General features: G+C 41.4%; 1 protein-coding gene across 1 annotated transcript in view; it reads right to left on the bottom strand.

Moving 5' to 3' along the window:
* Nucleotides 1–9,877: 9,877 nt before the first annotated feature.
* The window catches only part of GALNT2 (polypeptide N-acetylgalactosaminyltransferase 2), an 86,158-nt gene continuing 77,078 nt past the window's right edge, over nucleotides 9,878–18,957 (bottom strand). Inside the window, exons 12-16 of the mRNA XM_064708544.1 lie at nucleotides 17,020–17,112; nucleotides 16,744–16,827; nucleotides 14,862–14,988; nucleotides 11,577–11,696; nucleotides 9,878–10,374 (exon numbers count right to left, since the gene is read on the bottom strand). Of these exons, the coding sequence (XP_064564614.1) occupies nucleotides 10,219–10,374; nucleotides 11,577–11,696; nucleotides 14,862–14,988; nucleotides 16,744–16,827; nucleotides 17,020–17,112 (580 nt within the window). The 3' untranslated portion in view covers nucleotides 9,878–10,218. The remainder of the gene's footprint in view (nucleotides 10,375–11,576; nucleotides 11,697–14,861; nucleotides 14,989–16,743; nucleotides 16,828–17,019; nucleotides 17,113–18,957) is intronic.

Here is an 18,957-nt window from a genome sequence, read left to right as displayed (position 1 = left end):
TTCATCTGAAGTCAAAGGAATTTATAGTTGAGGTTCAAAAGTTGCCCTTCTCTCCTGTCAGCACCTCAGGCCTGTGACAGAGGCAGTCAGCAGAGCACAAACTGCTCCCCAGGCAGGTGACCTAAATCCTGCTTTGCCCGAGGATGCTGCAGGGCACTGATGGGGTTTGTGTGCTGCCCTCCTTCCCCTCTCCACCAGCTGAGGTGCTCCAGGGTGTTTGTCCCCTCAAGCTGGAGCAGTGCAGCTGCTCCACAGCCCCTGGGGCTGATGAGAAGTCTCCCCTAGAGAGGGACAGCCTTCAGAGGCTCTGGCAACAGGGCCAGTGTCACCCATGCTGGATCTGTATCCCCATGGGTGCATATACACACTGGATGGCTGAAGAGCCCAACTCTGCCCTCCCAGCAGGAGCATCTCTGGCCACACAGTGCACCAGTGTCCCAATGAAGTGGGAAGAGCAGCAGAGCTGTTGGACTCTGAGCTGCTTAAAGTAGTGGGGAGAAGGTGGAGCCAGGAGTATTTTAGGAAAAGAGGATAAAGGATCATATCTGGGGATATTTAGGCACTTTCACACCAGCCTTGAGTTTCACAGGAGGCTCCTTGGATGGACCCAAGCCCCCCAAGCCAAGCTGTGGCCAAAGAACTTCACTGTACCATTGCAGCAGTGGTTGGGAAAAGGTGTGGGAGTTGCATTTGGTATGGCTGCCAAAAGTTAATTAAAACAACAAAAACAAACTGGGGAGAGGGCTGTGCCCATGACAGGGTTCATCATTCGAATCAGGCAGAGCTTGTGCTTATTACATGCGTCAGACCAAACTCCCCACAGCGATGCCTCTACCCTTCCACCTCCTCAGGGCTAATTTAAGAGCTGTTCTTTGCAGCCCATAATAATAGTGAGAAAGAAAATCCAATCCTGTGCTGCCAAAAGGAGGAAACTGGAACAAGGGAACCGGCAGAAAACTTGTCTTGCTGCCATCTCTGGCTTTCCTAAGGAAATTCACGCTCCAGGGCACCCAGTCAAAGAAAGAGAGCTGCCAAGAGGATGCACGACTCTGATCCTACCCACAGGGAAAGCCAAGTCCATCTGCTGGGAAAGGGAAGGACATTTCCCACAGATAAAACAGCAGTGGGGTGGGATGCATAGGTGGACACAGAAATAACCATCCTGCACAGACAAGCATTTTCTCTGGGAATACCTTGGGCTCAGACTTCCTCTTTTATATGCACAACTCCCCCCCAGGAACCTTTCCTGTGAGGGGCAGGCAACCTCCCCTGCCCCAGCACAACAACAGAGCCCTTACACAACAGCAGGAGCAGCAGCCCTGTTTGTGGCTACTCCTGCTCCAGCCTGTGCAGGCACGGGGAGCCAGGCTGGCTCCATGCCTCCTCCAGTACCGGTGTTCAGGCAAAGCCAGAATTGAAGCAAGCAGGACAAAGGTCACCTTCCACTCTTATAGATTTGGGCTCACCCTTTGTGTCCCCCATGAAATGGCTTTTTATTTAGCCAAATCTATATAAGTGAATGCTTTTCCTATTTTTTTTTTTCATCTTCCTGGAAAGTCATCCGAGGGTCATTGCTACAAGGGCACTGCTCACTCCTGCCAGGCTCAGCTCTGCTCCACACAGGCTGGGCACATCTTCAGCCTCATGACCAGGAAGAGTTTAACCCATACAACGTGGATCACAGAAGTACCAGAGTAGGAGCCAAAACAGCAGGACTGGTTCCAACCAGTCCCACAGCACAGGGGTTCCCAGGGACAAAAGCCACCTGCCCTTTTGGTCACAATTTCTCCAGCAACGGAGCCCAGGGTGCCCCCCCTTGAGCCAGGACCTCCTCTGTGCCAGGTGAGGATCTCCAGAAGCTCATACAAGCCCTTCCCCTGGCACTGCTAATGAAGGTCAAAATTCAAACTCAGCACAAAGAGCTTTGCATCCAGGCTAATTTTGAATCCCATGGCAAGCTTTCAGAACTCTATGTAACCTGTTTTCTTCAGAAGCTCTCAAAGACTGTCCTCAGGGACTCATGCAATGAAAAGACACCAGAATGTCAAATATGCCATCCTCTACCTAAAAGACTATTGAAAATGCAAATTCTGTAGGCAGACTTCTGTGGCCGTTTTGGATAGGAATAAAATTCTTAAAATCATGTAGAACTTGGTCCCCAAAGGCACTAAACTGCTATTCACAACAAAGTAACAATATTAATTTACTAATCCTTTCCAGACTAATTTCTTCCCCATATTTCCTCAATGTGAAAGTCTGAAATTTAAAAACTGTCTGCAGCCATTTTCCATTATTATATAAAAATCAGCCAGAAGCATCTTCACATTTTACGTGAGAGGTTGAGGACACCATTTTGTAAGTAGCAAGAAAAGTAATTTGAGATGAGAGCTGGAGATGGGACTCTCCACCCAGCACATTAGACACCAGCTGTTGGCTCGCTCCTTCTGGGTGTGCTCACCTGGCACCATCCCTTGGCATGTTCCTGGTGCTGCTCTGTCTTCTCTTGCCTGCTGTGCTCCAAGGGTGCTCAGTGCATCCACGTGTTTGCCCAGCCTCAAGACACTTCAGGTGGAAAATGTGAGCCAGCATGACCAAAGGGTTTCATAACCCAGTAACCAACTGCCTGAGGAAAGACCAAAGGAATGGAATTAAAACCAAATAGCAATACCTCCACCTGCCCTTCAAGCTCCCATCAATCTCTGGTTTAGAAACTTTCCAGAGCACATTTATACATTTGCATGTTTTACAGCCCTGGTTTCCACTGAAAGAGCTGTCACATCCATGGAGTAATTTTCAACAATATGAAGAGCTGTTGTCCTAAACCTGGTATCTGGAAACTTTTTTTTTTTTGTCTTCTTACTCACTACTTGCAAAGAACAGGCATCAATTAACTCTCCATCCATATACTCCTTACTGTTCATGATCTAACCTCTTCTTGTACAGGCACCCTGCCTTTTTATCTCAAAATGGGACAATTCTTACTCCTTGCTGATAGAGGACTTCAGATTTAGCAGGGAAAGAAGTGGCCCCTGGCATCCACTCTGTGCCCCTTGGCTTGTAATTGAGCTGTGTCTGTCTTGTCTCCCTTATTCCATTTCCCCCTCTTAAGATTTAAACAGTATGATGTGCAAATACTTTGATCCATTCCAGCACCTAATCCTACTCTGTAAAATGGGAACCACAGAGATTCCCAGGTGCACAACCAATTTTTGGGATGTTCCCTGGGCAAACTGCCAGGCCCTCAAGAGCATCAGTTCTGACCAGCTGCCTGCAAGCACGGCTCGTGGACATCTAGCAGTGCTCTCTTTGCTGATTTCATCCAGAATAATAAGCAGCTACAGGCCCAACACTGATTTGCCTTGCCACACTGGATTTGCTGGAAGCTGAGGAAGATGTAACAGCCCTCAGGATCATTCAGAGCACTGCCTGGCTGTCCTTCTTACAAAGCCCCAAGAGCAATGTGAGTGGGAAGCACCAGTGGAAATCTTACACAAGTAACAACCACAGCGGTCCCATCCAATTTTTTTGGAGTTGAGAGGAGGACCTTCACCCCTCATCAGCCTCTGTCAGCCTTGAGGACAGCTCAGGGAGGAGCTATAGCAATGGGTGACCTGGAAAACCTGCTTCTCACCTAGTTTAAGGGCTCAGTCTGCAAGGGCAAAAGTAAAGAAATGACAGAATCATATTCCAGGAGCTTTGATTCTATAAAAAATTGGTTTAAGGGGTTAAGCATAATAAGCAGAGAAATGGCTGGCAGTTGAAGCCAGACATTCAGCCTGGAAGCAATTATTCATTATAGCAAACTTATATTGGAAGAACTGACAAAAGGAGAATTAGATCAGCTGAAGATTTCCTAATTCTCAAATTTCCTTTTCTCAAGATGTTTAAACTTCCTAAATTTTATTTTTAAAAACTAACAGTCCTAAAAACTTCCGAAAATTCAGCTGGTCTTTTACATCTGAGCTCTTCCCAGAGGTCACATCCAGACAGAAGCTGAGCACTTGGCACAGACACCACTGCTGAAGATGTTACAGCTGATGCTGTAGAGCACAGGATAGCCTGATCTCATTTTCCTTAAACTATGAATTACTGACTTTGAAATACATTCTAAGCTGCAGCTCTGCATCTGCTTCTCCACACCCTCTCACTTTGCACCTTTTTTTTCTTCTGCTTCACTTTTTAAAAAATCTTTTCTACCAAGACACCAAGAAGAGAGAGTGTGTCATTTTCTATTAAAGCTCCTCCTATGACAGAAGCTCTGATCCTCACCTGAAGATGCCCCCCTCTCTCAAATAACTCGTTCAACAGGAAAAGTAAGGGCAACATCTTCATACAATTCTGAAACCAGCTGGGAGAGAGCCTGACACCAGCATGGTGAGTTCCATGCCACACAAAGCACAAACTGCACACAGGGTGCAGCAATTTCTTTCTCCAGACTGTCTAGACCAAAGTGTTTTATCCCTTTCTAGTAGCAATCTCCCTGTCAAACATTGGCTTTATGTTGAAACAAACACCTTGATGCAAAGCTTAAAATCTTTTTGTTTCTCTCACCCCTGTTCCTCCTCTCTTGATACTACAGGTGCTACTGGCTTTAGATAAAGCAATCAGGCTGTTTCGGCATTAATTGTTATTATTGTTACAATAGGCATCTCAACTGGAAGGCAAACCAGAGCATCCCTCACCTCAGACTTACAAAAACACAGGCCTTGATTTTATGGTCTAGTTAAGCCAAGCTCTAAGGGCTTTCAGCTACCAAGAGTGACAACACTTTCTGTGTTTGGGTTGTTGGTTATTTTCTTTGTTTTTGCCAGCCTTCCCAATATTGTCTTAAGGAACGGGCAGAAACACTATCCCAAGGGAGGAGAGGAGGGATCGCTCTCCTCTCCTCAAACTGGCTGGCTCAGCTGAGCACAGAGCTGCCACCAGGAATCCACCCCTGGTCACTTCAAAAGCAACCTCCTGCACAGGGAGAGGTGGCACAAAAGTTGAGAAAAGTATTTTACAGAAGTAGTGCCGATCACACTACTGGAGCACAACAGACCCTTGGTAGGAATTTTCTAACCTTGTTTTTACCAGACTGCCAAACGTGACCTTTAATTAATACAGGTTTGATAGAAAGCTGTTTGCTACTTCCAGATCCTTTTTAATTAAAAAATACCTCAAAAAGTCCTTGGATTAAAAACATCTTCTGGGTAGAAATAGGAACTTGAAATCAAAGAGATCCCTCTTCCTGCATACAGAACAGCAACCTGCTGCTGTGCTGCAAGAAATCAAACCAAATCAAAAGGGTATTTTGCACCCATTCAGACTTCTTGGAGGGCTGTAGAGAGAACATCTGTGGACTGAGTTTATTCCCAATTTTTAAGCTTGATTACTAGCAGGTCTTAAAATAGCTACTGGATGCTAAGCTGTAAATAAAAATGTGCAGACTAACAAAAGCTGCATCTCTGACATTTGTGCTCATTCTGTAATCATGGCCTATTATCTCAGAGTTTTTTTCAGTGGCTTCATTCACTTGAAATGAATCTGGAAAGGAACAAACCTCTTGCTAGAGAGATCTGTAAGAAGCTATTGCTATGAAATTACTCACTGTGTTTCAGGCTGGAAGGAGGACACAGGTGATGCCTCTGTGCCACTCATGGACATGTAAATTCATACAGCATCTACATTCAAAATAAACCTAGGTAAGGCAAAGTAGATGTTGGTATTTGTGCACAACAATTAAACATCTTAAAACATAACTAAGGTTACAGCAGTAACACCCAGAATGGAACCAGGCAATGCTCTACAGGATCCACTTCAAACAAGACAACAGTCTTTACCTCAAGCAGATTGCAACCTTTTTATATCTTCCAAAATTCAGCTTCTTTTCCAAATACAGAAAGGCATCTTTGTGAAAAAACAGGATTTTAAATGCCTTTTTAAATTCCCAGAGAGTAAAGTTTAAACATTCCCTTATAAAAGCAGTATAAAGATATCTGCTTTTATGCACAGTGACAAGCAAGCAGAGTAAACCCATGCATAAAAAGTTGCTAAAAAGCATGACCTGAATTTCCAGAAAATGAACTTTTTTTCAGATCTATGTACTCGGGTAACATGGCAACAATGGAGTTCGGGTCAGCAGCAATGCAAAAATTTGCTGGATGCTTCATTCAGTCCTGCTACTTACACTGGGAAGTGAACTGAGAACGGTACACACAGGAAACATGGAAGACTCTAGGCAGAGATGTAACAGACTCCTCCATTTAACACTGGATTAGATTAAAAGCTTCTATTGCCAGAAGCCCATTGTAATTATATTTAGGTATCACCTACCAGCTCCCAGGTGTTAAAGGGCATTTAAGATAGAGAATCCTCATTTGAATTCTCAAATATAATCAGCAGATGGAAAACTGTTCCTTTTGTTTACTGCAGCTTGACAAGGCCTTTTTATTTTTGCCAGCCATTAATATTAAAGACTTATTTCCTTGATTTAATTTAGGTTTTGAAAGTCACTGACTTATGCTCCACAGAGGAAGTTTGTACCCATGACTTCTCCTTTCCCACAGGCTGCTAGACAAAACTCCTCCTGCCAGTACAATTAAGAGTGGAAATGTTTCACTCTCTCCTGTGGATGCTTCTGCAGGTTCTGCTGCCAATCCTGCCCCTGGGGCTGACTGCAAAGCTGAGTTTCTTAGACCAGGAGCAAAGAACCTAGCCCTGGATGCCATCGAGTGGGAAAGCATCTCTGGGGCTGCACAGAAGGCTGCAGATGAAATTTTTGGTCCCATTTTCAGCCCCTTTAGCTTGCACCCCAGCTCTGCCAAGGGAATGCCAGGCCATGCCCTGTTGGCATCCCCATTTCTTCTAAAGGCAGCAGGAAAATTCTCCTTCCACACCTCCTGAGTGGAATTTGTTCCCTCCTCAGCTGTCCTGGTGCAGGTTCATTTGCAAACTCTCTAAACTAGACTGGTGGAGTGTGTGCTCCCTAAAAAAAACCTTTATTAAAGAAAAAAAAGTATTTTTTGGTTTAAATATTTACACTAGATGACCTCACGCAGCACTGAGTGCCCGCCCTGACAGAGCAGGGAGAGCACAGGAGCCCTTGAGCACAGGCACCCCAAGGGGCTGAGAGCTGCAGCTGCTCCAGGCCCTGGCACAGGGATTGCTGGAGCAAACAGGGGCACAGTGGGAACCTCCAGAAGCTAGAGGAACAGGAGAGTGAGTGCCTTGACAATGTATTTTCAGGTGACTATAGTCATCTTTAGCCCTCTCCTCAGTGTAATACAGCTTCTAAAACAAGACAATTTCCTCAAAATTATAGTATGAAACACAAACAAAATCTGTTTTCATAAATACAAATATACACCCACATATACACACTTATAGAACAGGAGCTTTATGAAGCAACCAAGGGAAATGCAGTGTTTGAAAACTACTTCAACCTACAAGCTCCAGGCAGACTTTTACTGGCTTTACTCAGCTCTATTAACCAGCACACACTTATCTATAAAGCGTTCTTCTTTATTTAAGTTAAACAAATTTTCAAGGATGGTTTCCATCTATAAAATGAACAAGTACAAGCTCTGTACAGCAGACTTTTCAAACCAACTGAAAAAAACAGTTTCCAAACTATGTTTTGAAAATCTGCAAAATAAACAGTATCACCATTCTTGTTCTGAAGACGGTAAGAAAAGTTCTCAGGAGACTCCATCACAATTTGCTTCAAGGGCTCTTAATTTACCTTTCAAACAGATGAATTTCTTCAGCATTAAAAACCCCTAAAATCACAGTAAGTAACTTTGGCACACTGTCATGTAAACATAACAAAAGGATACCACTTCTTGTCTGTTCTCTCAAACAAAAGCATACAGCTCCTATATTAAAACCCCTATGCACAACATCCATGGGGAATTACTGAAAAGATATTCCTACTTTATGAATATTGCAGTCATTGAAGACTAAAGCGATGGAATATGGATTTTTTTTTTTAATTTCTCTTTACTATCAATTCACATTCAGAGATAAGAGGCAGGTCAGTATTGAGTTGCAGCTGCTGACTTCAGTTTGTACCACCCTCAATCAGATCAAAGCTGTGAATGGAAATACCTCCACGGTAGAAGCTGAATGGTTGGTGTTTTTTTAACTTCCTTTTAAATTCTGTTTTCCAAAGCCAGCAAACCAGCCTCAGCCTGGTTTGCTGCTGAGCTCATATTTCAGCATTTGTTTTCCAAAACATGAAGGCATCTATTGCTATGTTTATGAAATACGTTCTTCAAGTTCTTCAGCTAGGTCAAAGGCTACAGGGAGAGACTAAAAGCTGAAAATAGTTTGTCCACTGGCCTTTAAAACAGGCAAGTTTTGGAGAAAGTGGACTGTGGATAAGCAGAGAAAAAGTATCAATTATTTATTTTAAAAATCAGATGATGATGGATGGGTGAAACTGGACTTCAGGGCCCCATCCAAAAGGTGAGCAGGTACCTGTAGGCCATAACTTCAGACACACAAGGCATCTCTGGGCACAGGGAAGCCACCCTGCCCACGAGAGTACCATCTCTACACCTGATGCACAGGTACAGCCAAGGGAAAATAAAAAATCAGGAACTACTCTACTTCCAGGACAAAGAAAGAAGGGAACTGTACCAGCATACTACAGTACAGCAGATGTTTTGCATCTCCTTACGATCGACCCTTATATTTTCCCAAGATCCATCTTTCCAAAACCACTTCCTGGCATTCTATGTCTGCACTAATTTTTGTCAACGCTGTCTTACTTATTAATACTTTTTTACCTTCCTTCTCATTTTAAAAGCTCATTGAAGCATTTGCTTTTAATAAAAAAAGTATTTAGTCTATGCAAACATAAGAAAGGACAGGTCAAAGTTTGGGTTACCTTTGACAGCATTGTTTTATAAAAATGACATCAGCTGGACTGAAGCTGCAAAATGCACAAGTTCTATGGTTAAAAACACATAGGCTATGCAGGTATCCAGGCTGATTTCCAGAGTCAAGCCTGAATTCATTCAAAAGCTACATTTAAAGAAAAAAAATGGAAGAAAATTCCCCAGTAGTAGGTCTATAAATTAAGCAAGTGCAATTCAGAGATATTACATAGCTGCTCATCCTTGCAAATCAAAATTCAGATCTTGTGCTGTTGTCAGTGGTGTTTCAATTCTAACTTATTTCTACAACTCAAAAGGGGAGTTTGAGACAATTTTTTTCCTCATTAGGGCCCAGAATAAAACTCTGCTGAACCAATACACCTGCACAAAAGCTCTGTGCAGTTTATATAATTTTGTAACAAAGGAAGAAATGTTTTAAAGACAAAGTACTACAGAAATGATCAACGCAAATATAAAGTACAGGTTTAACATTATCCAGAGCACAGGTGATGAATTCCCAAGCTGGAATAAACAATCCAAGCAATCATCTGGGCAGATGCATTGACTTCCTCTGCTATTTTCTTTCTCCTCCTAAGTTTCATGATCTCCAGCGAGGTTGAAGTGTTAAGAAGTAGATCCAGTTTGCAAAGCAAAAGCATCCAGTGTTAGCAGGGACATCACACCCAGCAGCACAAAATCCGCACCCTCCGAGTTTCTCTCTCCTAGCACTCCAATCCAATTTCTGGTTATACATATGTCAATCACTTTGTTGATAATTATAGGATGATGAAAACTGATACAAATCATTGGGAGATGACAATATATATACTTTCACATATTTATATTTAGAGTCCATCATAGAAAAGTTCATATTCAAATTACCAAGTACACACAGGAGGAAAAAAAAGAAACTTCAAAATGACACTTCTGGTTCTGGAAATGACAAACCATGACTTCTATTCCAATGGAGTTTTCAAATGACCTTCTCCGAGTAATTTTTCCCACCCTCCCTCCCACACTGTTCCCCACAGATGTTTCTTCAGATCCTTTTGTTTACAATACGTCAGTTGTTCCTAGAGTTAATTATCTGCTGTGCAAGTAGTAGCTGAAGACAGAAAGGAACAGTTGAAGTCTGCAGCACAATTCCTTCTTCCTGTGAAGTAATGCTCAGTGACATCTTTGCAGTGCTCCGAGTCCCCTGGATCCCTGGTGTCTGCTTCAGCACTCTACTTTCAGATAAAGGTGGAATACTGAGGTATATAAGTTCCGTGGAAAGTTTTAAGAAATACATCAGTAATTCAATCAAAACTTTGCCCAATGTTTTTCAGTTGAAACAGCACTTTGCTTGTAAGTCCTTCTACTGCTGCAGATTAAGTGTGAATTTCCACTGCTGTGACAAAGAAGGATTGCAGATCTCAACGGTGAGACCACCATTTTTGGCATTTCGGCTGTCTAGACAGAGGTTGCTGCCAACGTGCCTCAGTTTAGAATTGCTTTCAATTTGTTCCCATTTCTGGAAGAGAAAATACAGTTATTGACCTGGAAAAGCAGGAAAAGGAAGAATTCTACATCATGTCCTTTGCAGTCTTCATAAGCTTCCCTGGCTTGTGCCTGGAAATGTGTACAAACTGCAATAACAGGAGCAGTTTGGATGATCCTCGAGTAAGAGTATGTAAGTTCTGGCAAGCCTTGCCAGAACAGCTCTTTCTGCTAACACTCTCCAAGACACAGAATACACCAACACATTTCCATCTAGTTCAGAAGTTCTCAAATATACTACCTCACCCTGTTACCTGTGTGACACCTTTGGTCTGAAGAACAATATGAGAATCAAAGTCCATCCACATAGCACTACAATACTGAGCATAGAGAAGCAAGAAGCACATTCACTATAGTCAACTCTACAGAAATCCAGAAATTTGTCAGACACCTTTCAATTCTACAAAAGATAAGAAATCTGTGCTGTCAAAAGTTCTTTGTCCAAGATGATGTCAAGAATAAATTCCAAATACAGGATTTAAAAAAAAAGGGGGGTGGTTTCTCTTGTATGTCTACCATAATATGCCTGTAAACCTTATAAAGAAAATCTTATTTCCTTAGTTTCCTGCTCTGAAGAGTGGCAAGAATATTCCCTTCCTTCATCAATAAACAGTGTTTCAGTAACCTGTCTGCAAACAGATATAGAAGGAAGCTGGCAGATGATCAGAACTGATGACTGAGCAGAAAGAGATGAGTTGTTTTATGACTAGATCAAAAAGATGGTATGACTCTGCAAATGTGAATTTCCTCAGTCATGGGAAATAGATGAAGTTACAATGCTGCATTGATAAAAATGAATTTGACGATTTCTAGGGCTGCTATAAGCAGGCCACAACTGAAAAGAAGCCAAAACACATTCTTCTGAGAAACAGCATACATAATAGTCAAACTTCACTGAGTGAGACCTTTCAAAAAGACATTGTGGAACACACAAACTCTTTCAGAAGACACACGAGGCAGTTGAATGCTGTTACACAGCAATGGGTGAAACCTTTACATGAGGCCCTGTTGGGATAAAGCTTATTCTGCCCTGATGACACCATGAATCCTAGCTTCCCACACACAAACAGTAGTAAAAGTAGAGCCTACAAAAGACATGACAGATCACCAGGGCATTGTTTATTCACCATCCTTGTTTTCCCCACCTTTTGCAGAGTGCAATCATGACATACTAACCTGTCTGCTGTCATTTTCCCTACAGCCCTGAAGTTTTATTAGTGAACCAGGAGCTCTGTCCACAACAGTAAGGCACAAATCCATGTGTTTCACTGACTTGTCCTTTGTTAAGGCCCATTCCTACAAAAAGGAAGAAACAAAAAGTGTACAAAATTGTGTATGTTAATACATGCTACCTCTGCATTGACAGCCCAAGTTAAAATCCTGCAAAAAAGCTATGTACTGGCATTAGAACAGTTCATTGCTTCCCACGGGGCAGGAGATGAAAAGTCCATTTCAAACAGTAATTCCAATTGCATCAGTGTCCGCACATCAGCTCAGGGCAGAGCTTGCTGTTTGCTCCCTCTGCTGGCTTTACACAGCTGCTGCTGCCAGTCACACAGGGCCTCCTGGAAGATACTCCTCCAAATGCTTATTTGGTTAGGTATTTATTTTTGTGTGTGTGTGTATTACACCTGTCCCCTTCTTCTTTGTGGAAGGATTTCTACATTTGTAAATATACATATAAATATACATGTAAATATACATAATACAATATACATGTAAATATACATAATTATGTACATAAAACCCCTAAAAGCTTGGTCCGCAGCACCACTGGCCACCCTGCCCACACACTGAACAAAGCACATGGACCACAGTGAGGAAACAGCAGTTCTTAATACAATTAAGACCACCAGAAAGCAATACACAAAAGGGATAGAGAGAATGTTCCTCCTATCCAAGGCATGATGTACAACAGAATCTCTGTTAAATGTATTTAAATATGCAACTCTTAAATAGAGAGCAAAGAGAAGCTGTTCTGCATATACTGCTGCCCAGCTTGTTTGATCTCAGCATCTTTTCACACAGAGCCTGATCTTGCACTGATGTTCAGACTCTCTCCATATGCCTCTCTCCTTTCAAGTTTGCTCTCCAGGGTCCACACTGGTCTCCATTTGTCTAACTACCCTTTGAGGAAAGAAGCCACTTGATTAAAGCCAGGCTAATGATTCAAATCATGCTTATAAACTACTTAAAATGGCATGATTAGCTTCTCTCAAGCAACTTAAAGAGGATTTAGTGGTGTATAATACACAACCTTAGACATACAGGGCCAAGCGTGTATGTTAAATAACATTTAAATGTTATTTTGCATGTAATCAATGTTTCAGAAATAAAATAAATGTATAATTACTTTGAAACTCAGCAGATTTAATAATTATTAAATCTCTTTGGGAAGACATGTTCAGAACACTCAGAATTTGCAGCCCAAAAGATTACAAGTAATCACAACCATACAGGTCCCAAGCCACTGGATGGGCTTATTGTACTGCATTCAGCAAGTACTAGAATGATGACAACTGTGGAAAACAAAGCAAAGCCAGGACAAATCTGTGTATCCCTTTGTCTTCCAAACTCTTAGCTGATAACTTCTCCTTTTACTCTCAGCATGTTAAACTCAGATGACAGCAAAATTACTTGCCTTCTCATTTCTGGCCAGTAAGATGGCAACAAGAACCATTAATGTATAATAAAATATTAATAGCCACTTTTTTTAGTCACAACTAAAGGAATTAAGCAAGTTCTTTTCAGAGCTTATCAGGAATCACAAACGGCCCCAAACTCTTCCCTGGTAAGATTTATAGTGAAAAATGACAGTTGAAAATACTACCAGGGATGTAGTAAAACTTGCATCTGAGAACCCTGCAGTCAGAATTAGAGCCTTGAAATTATTACCTTTATACATCTCTACCCTTCCATCAAAAAGCTGTATGAGTTCCAGCCACAACAGAAATTATGCAAGAAGTGAACCCTTTTAAAAGCCAAAGTACAGCTGCTTCATGAAAGCTCCAAGCCCTGTTGCTGGAAACATCTACATGATTGCCCCTCATGTTACAAGACACAGTGTATAGATACTTTCCTCCACAGATCAGTAACTATGACTATAATGGAGGTAAGATGGAACAAGTTCCACTACACCAGAGGAGAAACTGTAAGCAGTGTATATGCTCAGGGCACAGGCTGGAAATTGTATATTGCAAAAATCAGAACATCTGAGAAAATCTGTGTCAAATCAGAAATAAAAAGTCAGTAGACAAACTAACCTGAAACCTTCCCCGTGGACCTAAGTGCATTTGGCTTTACCTTTAGCTCTTTATCACAACCCTGCATATTGGTATATTGTCGAGCACACCACAAGCTACTCAGCCCTCTGGAGGTGCACAACTACCCCTGAGTTGTACCAGCCTGGAGGAGGGGAGAGCAGGGGAAAAAGGGGGCAGAAATCCCATTTTTACTTAGCTTTTGCATTTTAAGTTGTGCTGAACATAAGACAGAATACACTCTTCAAGTTATAGAAGATTGCCACAGCCTATAATGCCCTTAACTCCTCAAAAAATATCACACATCTTCCAGGAAATTACTTCATTTTAGGCTTCATCTTATTTTAGGTTTTTCCTCTTCTAATTTAAATTAGAGGAAACTTCTGACACTCATTCAAGAGTAGTTTTAAATTGGTCAGCCTTCTATTTTAACAGCTGTATTTGACACATTAATATTACATTTGATTTAAAGTCAGGTTTAATCTGACAAGGATTTAGTGACAAAGCAGCACACAAAGCAGTGAGAACCTCTGTGTGCATTTCATGAATGATAACTAAGTCACAACTGCATAAATAGATTCTTTGAAATAATTAATGCTCTCATTTAAAGATCTGACACATTTACAATTAGTTTAGGAGTAGGATTAGAAAGGATTTGTTAAAACACTCCCCTTACTGTGAGTGAACATTTAGGCACTGCTGTTTTCTAGAGGAGCCAAATGGGGATTTATGACAGATTTTTTTTAAACTCCACTATTGCAAACTGTAAATGATTAACAGTGCAGCACAGCAAAGCATTCTTTTCTTTTGCTGATCTTAGGCCATATGCTTAATGCAACCCAAATATTTTCGTAAGTAAAAATTGCTCCCAAAAAATCAAACACACCATTTCATTGGAAAAAAGCTTTCTATGCAAGTGCAAAACCTCTGAGAAGGAAGCTATGGCCTCTAGTGCAATAGTGACAAAGGAAGGGGATAATGTGGTGCTCACTGAATGAATCTCTGGGCTCAGATTCTAATCCTGAAAACACAAAATTATATTTGAGGGAGAAGCTTTTTAGCCCATCTGTAACAACTGATGTGCTGGTTTAGATTCATCTTTCATCAGTACACAGTAACTGCTTGAGTTTAAAAGTTTAGCTTAACTTTCTTTCTTTTGTTCAAGAATTAGTGTAGAAAGCGAAATTAATGGCATACAGACCTGGTTTCCCCCGGCATTATGACATTCATAAACTCCAACAACACCATCTGCAAAATGGCCCAAAGTGTCAAGGCAATTGGTACCCTGCTGCAAAGCCCCAAAGGCTATATCTTGATGATCAGGTACCCTAAAACAAAACCAGAAATATCTGCTTGATTCAGTTCAGGGTTTGTTTGGCAGGTTTTTCCTATTTTTTTTTTTTAAACTCCTTGTTTGTAAAAACACTCAGAGCACTTTTAAGACGAGAGGTTAAGGATGAATGATGACTATCATCTGAAAATCTCTATCATCTTTTGAGGGGAGGCAATTATCTAATCATGAATTGATCAAGTATGAGTAAACTTGCAAGCTTACCACACACACAGTACCAGAAGACTTGTACCAGAGAAGGAGGGTGAACATACAAATGTGGCACAAAAATCAAATTAAAGATGACTTATCATTTAAAGTGACTCAAAGCTTAATGTTATCAATTAGCTCATCAAGTCCTTTTGTCTTTTCAGGCAACTTAGCTTGTGGCAGAAATAGGACACTACATGTTTCTCAGACTTTTTACTGAAATGTTAAAAAAGGGGTTAGGAATTTGAAAAAAAAAAAATCAAAGTTTTTCTGATATCTACTTTCTAATGGTTGCACATAAAGTACACTCCTGGCATGGAATCACCTAGGCAAGTCCATTCAGCAAAGTACAGTTGTGGGTAGAGCCCATGAGTTGAACAGTAAAACAAGGACATATCAGAGCCTCTAAAATCTCCAGACTATAATATGAGTGTAATAATTCAACGCAGCAGAATGAGCACATGAGGGATGACAGAACAAGACAACATTAGATGTAAGTAATGCTTATGGTAGCACATTTTTCAGGGGACACATTTTTTCTCAAAAACAAAAGCAAATATCCTTTGGCACTCTTAAGAGCAAATAAAGGAGAACTTAATTCCTCAGTATCATCCTGCTTTCTGAGACTCATTAGTATGTATGGTTCTGCACATGTTGCACTGGGGCTGTAATAGCTGGGGCTGCTTTTGCATCTCAAGGCTGGATGTCTCTAGCAGTTACCAAGCACCACTGACATGAAGTGGCCCCAGGGAAAAAACCTCAAGTATTCTTACAAGATACACACAATATCTTACACCACTACACTACCAGTATTAGGTTGACAGGCTAGTCAGACCAGTTAGTGGGCTCAGATCTGACCAACATCCTTCTTAATGGATTATTTAACCAAAATCTTTCTATCCTTTCAAAAAGCATTTCTCTTGGAGGATTTCTCATTAGCTAAGATGTTCATGTTACAGAAACTGTTTGCAGTGTCATCCCTCACTTCCCCCTTCTCAGCGCTTCCCAGAAGTCAATGATTATTCAGTGACAAGAGAAAAGGAGACATGAAGGAATAGGAGACTCAGCTTCTCAGAGCCTTAGACATCTACCCTTGTCTGCCAAACACACCAGGCCCTCTTGTCTGCTGAATGTCATCATTTGCACTGCCATGAGATTCAGTCTCCTCACTTAACTAGGCATGGGCTTAGGCATAGGCAAAAGCTTTAAAGGGATGACAACAGGATACAGAATATGTGCTTTTGAGCATATGGCTTGGGTAGGGGACTAATCTCAGGCTCAGGTAAGTTCAGTCCTTTGGACACTCTTCTCTAAAATATTGCAGCTGTAGCTGCCAAAAGTAGAAAAAGCAGCTAGCTATGGAAAAATTACTCTTTAGGAACAGAACTAATAAAAAAAGCAAATAAATCTGCATGAAGCATTGCATTCACAGATAAAGTAAAACACATTCTTTACATCCAAGTATGGAGGAAGAGAAACCAATGATTTCTGGGGAGGCCAAAAATGAAAATTCCATATGAACTCTGTTTCAGCCAAAACTCACCGTAACTCAGGATAAACATTTTCAAGATACCACTTAAAGGGTTTGCAGCTAAGTCTCTTTCGGAGCTCCATTCGGCTTTGAATACTAGAGGAGAAAAAAAAAGTTTTTAGAGTCAGGCTACTGTATATATATTTTATGGAATACACAGAAAACTCAAGAACAGTAGAACTGTAGAAATATGTTAGAGACAACATCAGATTTAGCACTGCTTTCACCTCAGAAGGTGCTATGTCATGAAGAATTAACAAATAGGGCAAAGAAGCATTTGTGACTTACTTGCCATAAGGTACATTCCTGGCTGAAGGCACTGCTGCATAATAGAAATTTTTATACTCATCCATCCAGACTTCTGCTGCTCTGCGTGTATTTCTAGGGACAATCATATGAAACACATGGGTTATATTTTCTCTAGGTGCAATTAAACCATCCAATTTTTCCTCAGAATAATTTTAACCCTTCCCAGTACTATACACTGAGTTGGCCCAAGTCAGACAGCAGACTCCCTATAAATAAAGACCCAAGTAATAGAAAACCATTAGAGTAGCATAACTGAAATTAATGCATTTATAATGAAATTTATATCTTTTCCACACTCGTCACTGCTGCAGGTTTTCATCCAGAACTTAACACAGATCTTTCAGTTCTTTCGGCAAACTTCATGGAATTTATTAGGTTGATGCACTCAAAGTTCCAAAAAGACACAAGCTGTCACAATACTCAAGCCTATGAAACAATCAAGACTTCTATGGCTGAGGTAAGAGGAAATGTTTTAAAATTTGAGAAAGATTGATTATTCTAATAAGTGGGAAAAAAATACTAATCCAAATGTTTTACTTCTAATCAAACACATCTCTAACTAAAATTCCTGTATTTATGTAATTGGTGTCTTTACATTTCCTTTTGGACTGCAACATGGTGCAATGACTTTTCCCCTCCCCTGGCTTCCATGTAAAACTCATTTACTTCTACTGTTCATAATTTTATGCTTTGAAAAGGAAGTCTTACTTCACTTGCAACTGCCATGCTCTGAAGCTTACTTTACATTTGGCAGAAAGTTCACCTAAAGCAACCGGAGTGAACTCAGTAAGCAAATAACTACTTTAATATGATTTTCCAATTCAAAAGACAGAACAATCAAGGTTAAGTGAGGAGGCTTGCAGGTTGCTGAGCAAATAGGATACGGCGAATGAAAATTTCACAAGACCAATCTGAATAATTTTTTGTTTGAGGACTGATTTTTTTCTTGCAAAGATTAAATTTTTTGTAAGTAAAATCCTACTAGATTCAGATTAGAAGCTATGTGAATGTATCTTCACCTGCAGTCTCTCAGGCCTGTGTGAGTGTCAGTCACCCAGCCCCTCCTGTCTGCCCAGTAAGCAGCTTGGATGCCCAGAGGCCAAACAGATTTGGGTGGTGAGAGAGGAAGTAACTTTGGTTGCCAGGGTGTAACCACCCCAAAGGCACTGTCAAGGCCAGAATGCCTGCCTGTATCCCACTGGCCCATACTCATGGAGGAAGAAGAGCTCAGGCTTCGTGTGACACAAATATGAACGCTGTGCAGATGCTGAGAACTGCCTAAACTAGCAAGGCCCTAAAGAACTCAGGGTGCTGAGGAACACAGCATGGGATACACTTAATGTTGAGCCACTTAATGAAATAGAACACAGAGATCAGAGGCAGCTTTTCTTGGAGCAGACTGGGCCTGCAAGGCTCACTGGAGTGCTGTGTTAAGGCAGCACTGGCCACACAAGCTGTCCCTGCCCACATCACACAGCCAGGACATGGTGATGTGGTCCCTCTCCCATGAAACAGGACTCCCAGTCTCCCACCCAAAATTACCAACCTGTTTGGGCTGCCAAAAGGCAGCACATACTGACTAGCCAGCTAAAAAGAGAGGAGTCCAGAACAAGCTGCCTACAGCCAAGAGACAGATGATGGCAAAGCCAACACGTCCCAACTGCACCACCAGCACAGATTCCATGCACCAGCTTTCTTGGCACCATGGTCCTACACACGTGTATTATAACACCTGTACTACAAGGACATCCTACTACCTAGGGTTTCTTATCCTCTCATTGCTAAAATCGATTTTAAGGCATCCCATTATATTGGTTTGACCTCCAAGAAAGCTATTTAACAGCACAAGAAAAGCAGTATCTTGGCAACACCCCAAAGATGGAAAAGCTGCAGGAGTGGGTAAAGTGCGCAGTATAT

The sequence above is a fragment of the Zonotrichia leucophrys genome, chromosome 3 (genome assembly GCF_028769735.1).
Source record: "Zonotrichia leucophrys gambelii isolate GWCS_2022_RI chromosome 3, RI_Zleu_2.0, whole genome shotgun sequence".
Classification (NCBI taxonomy): domain Eukaryota; kingdom Metazoa; phylum Chordata; class Aves; order Passeriformes; family Passerellidae; genus Zonotrichia; species Zonotrichia leucophrys.
Note: the sequence above shows the minus strand (reverse complement) of the source record. Positions and strands in the feature narration are given on the sequence as shown.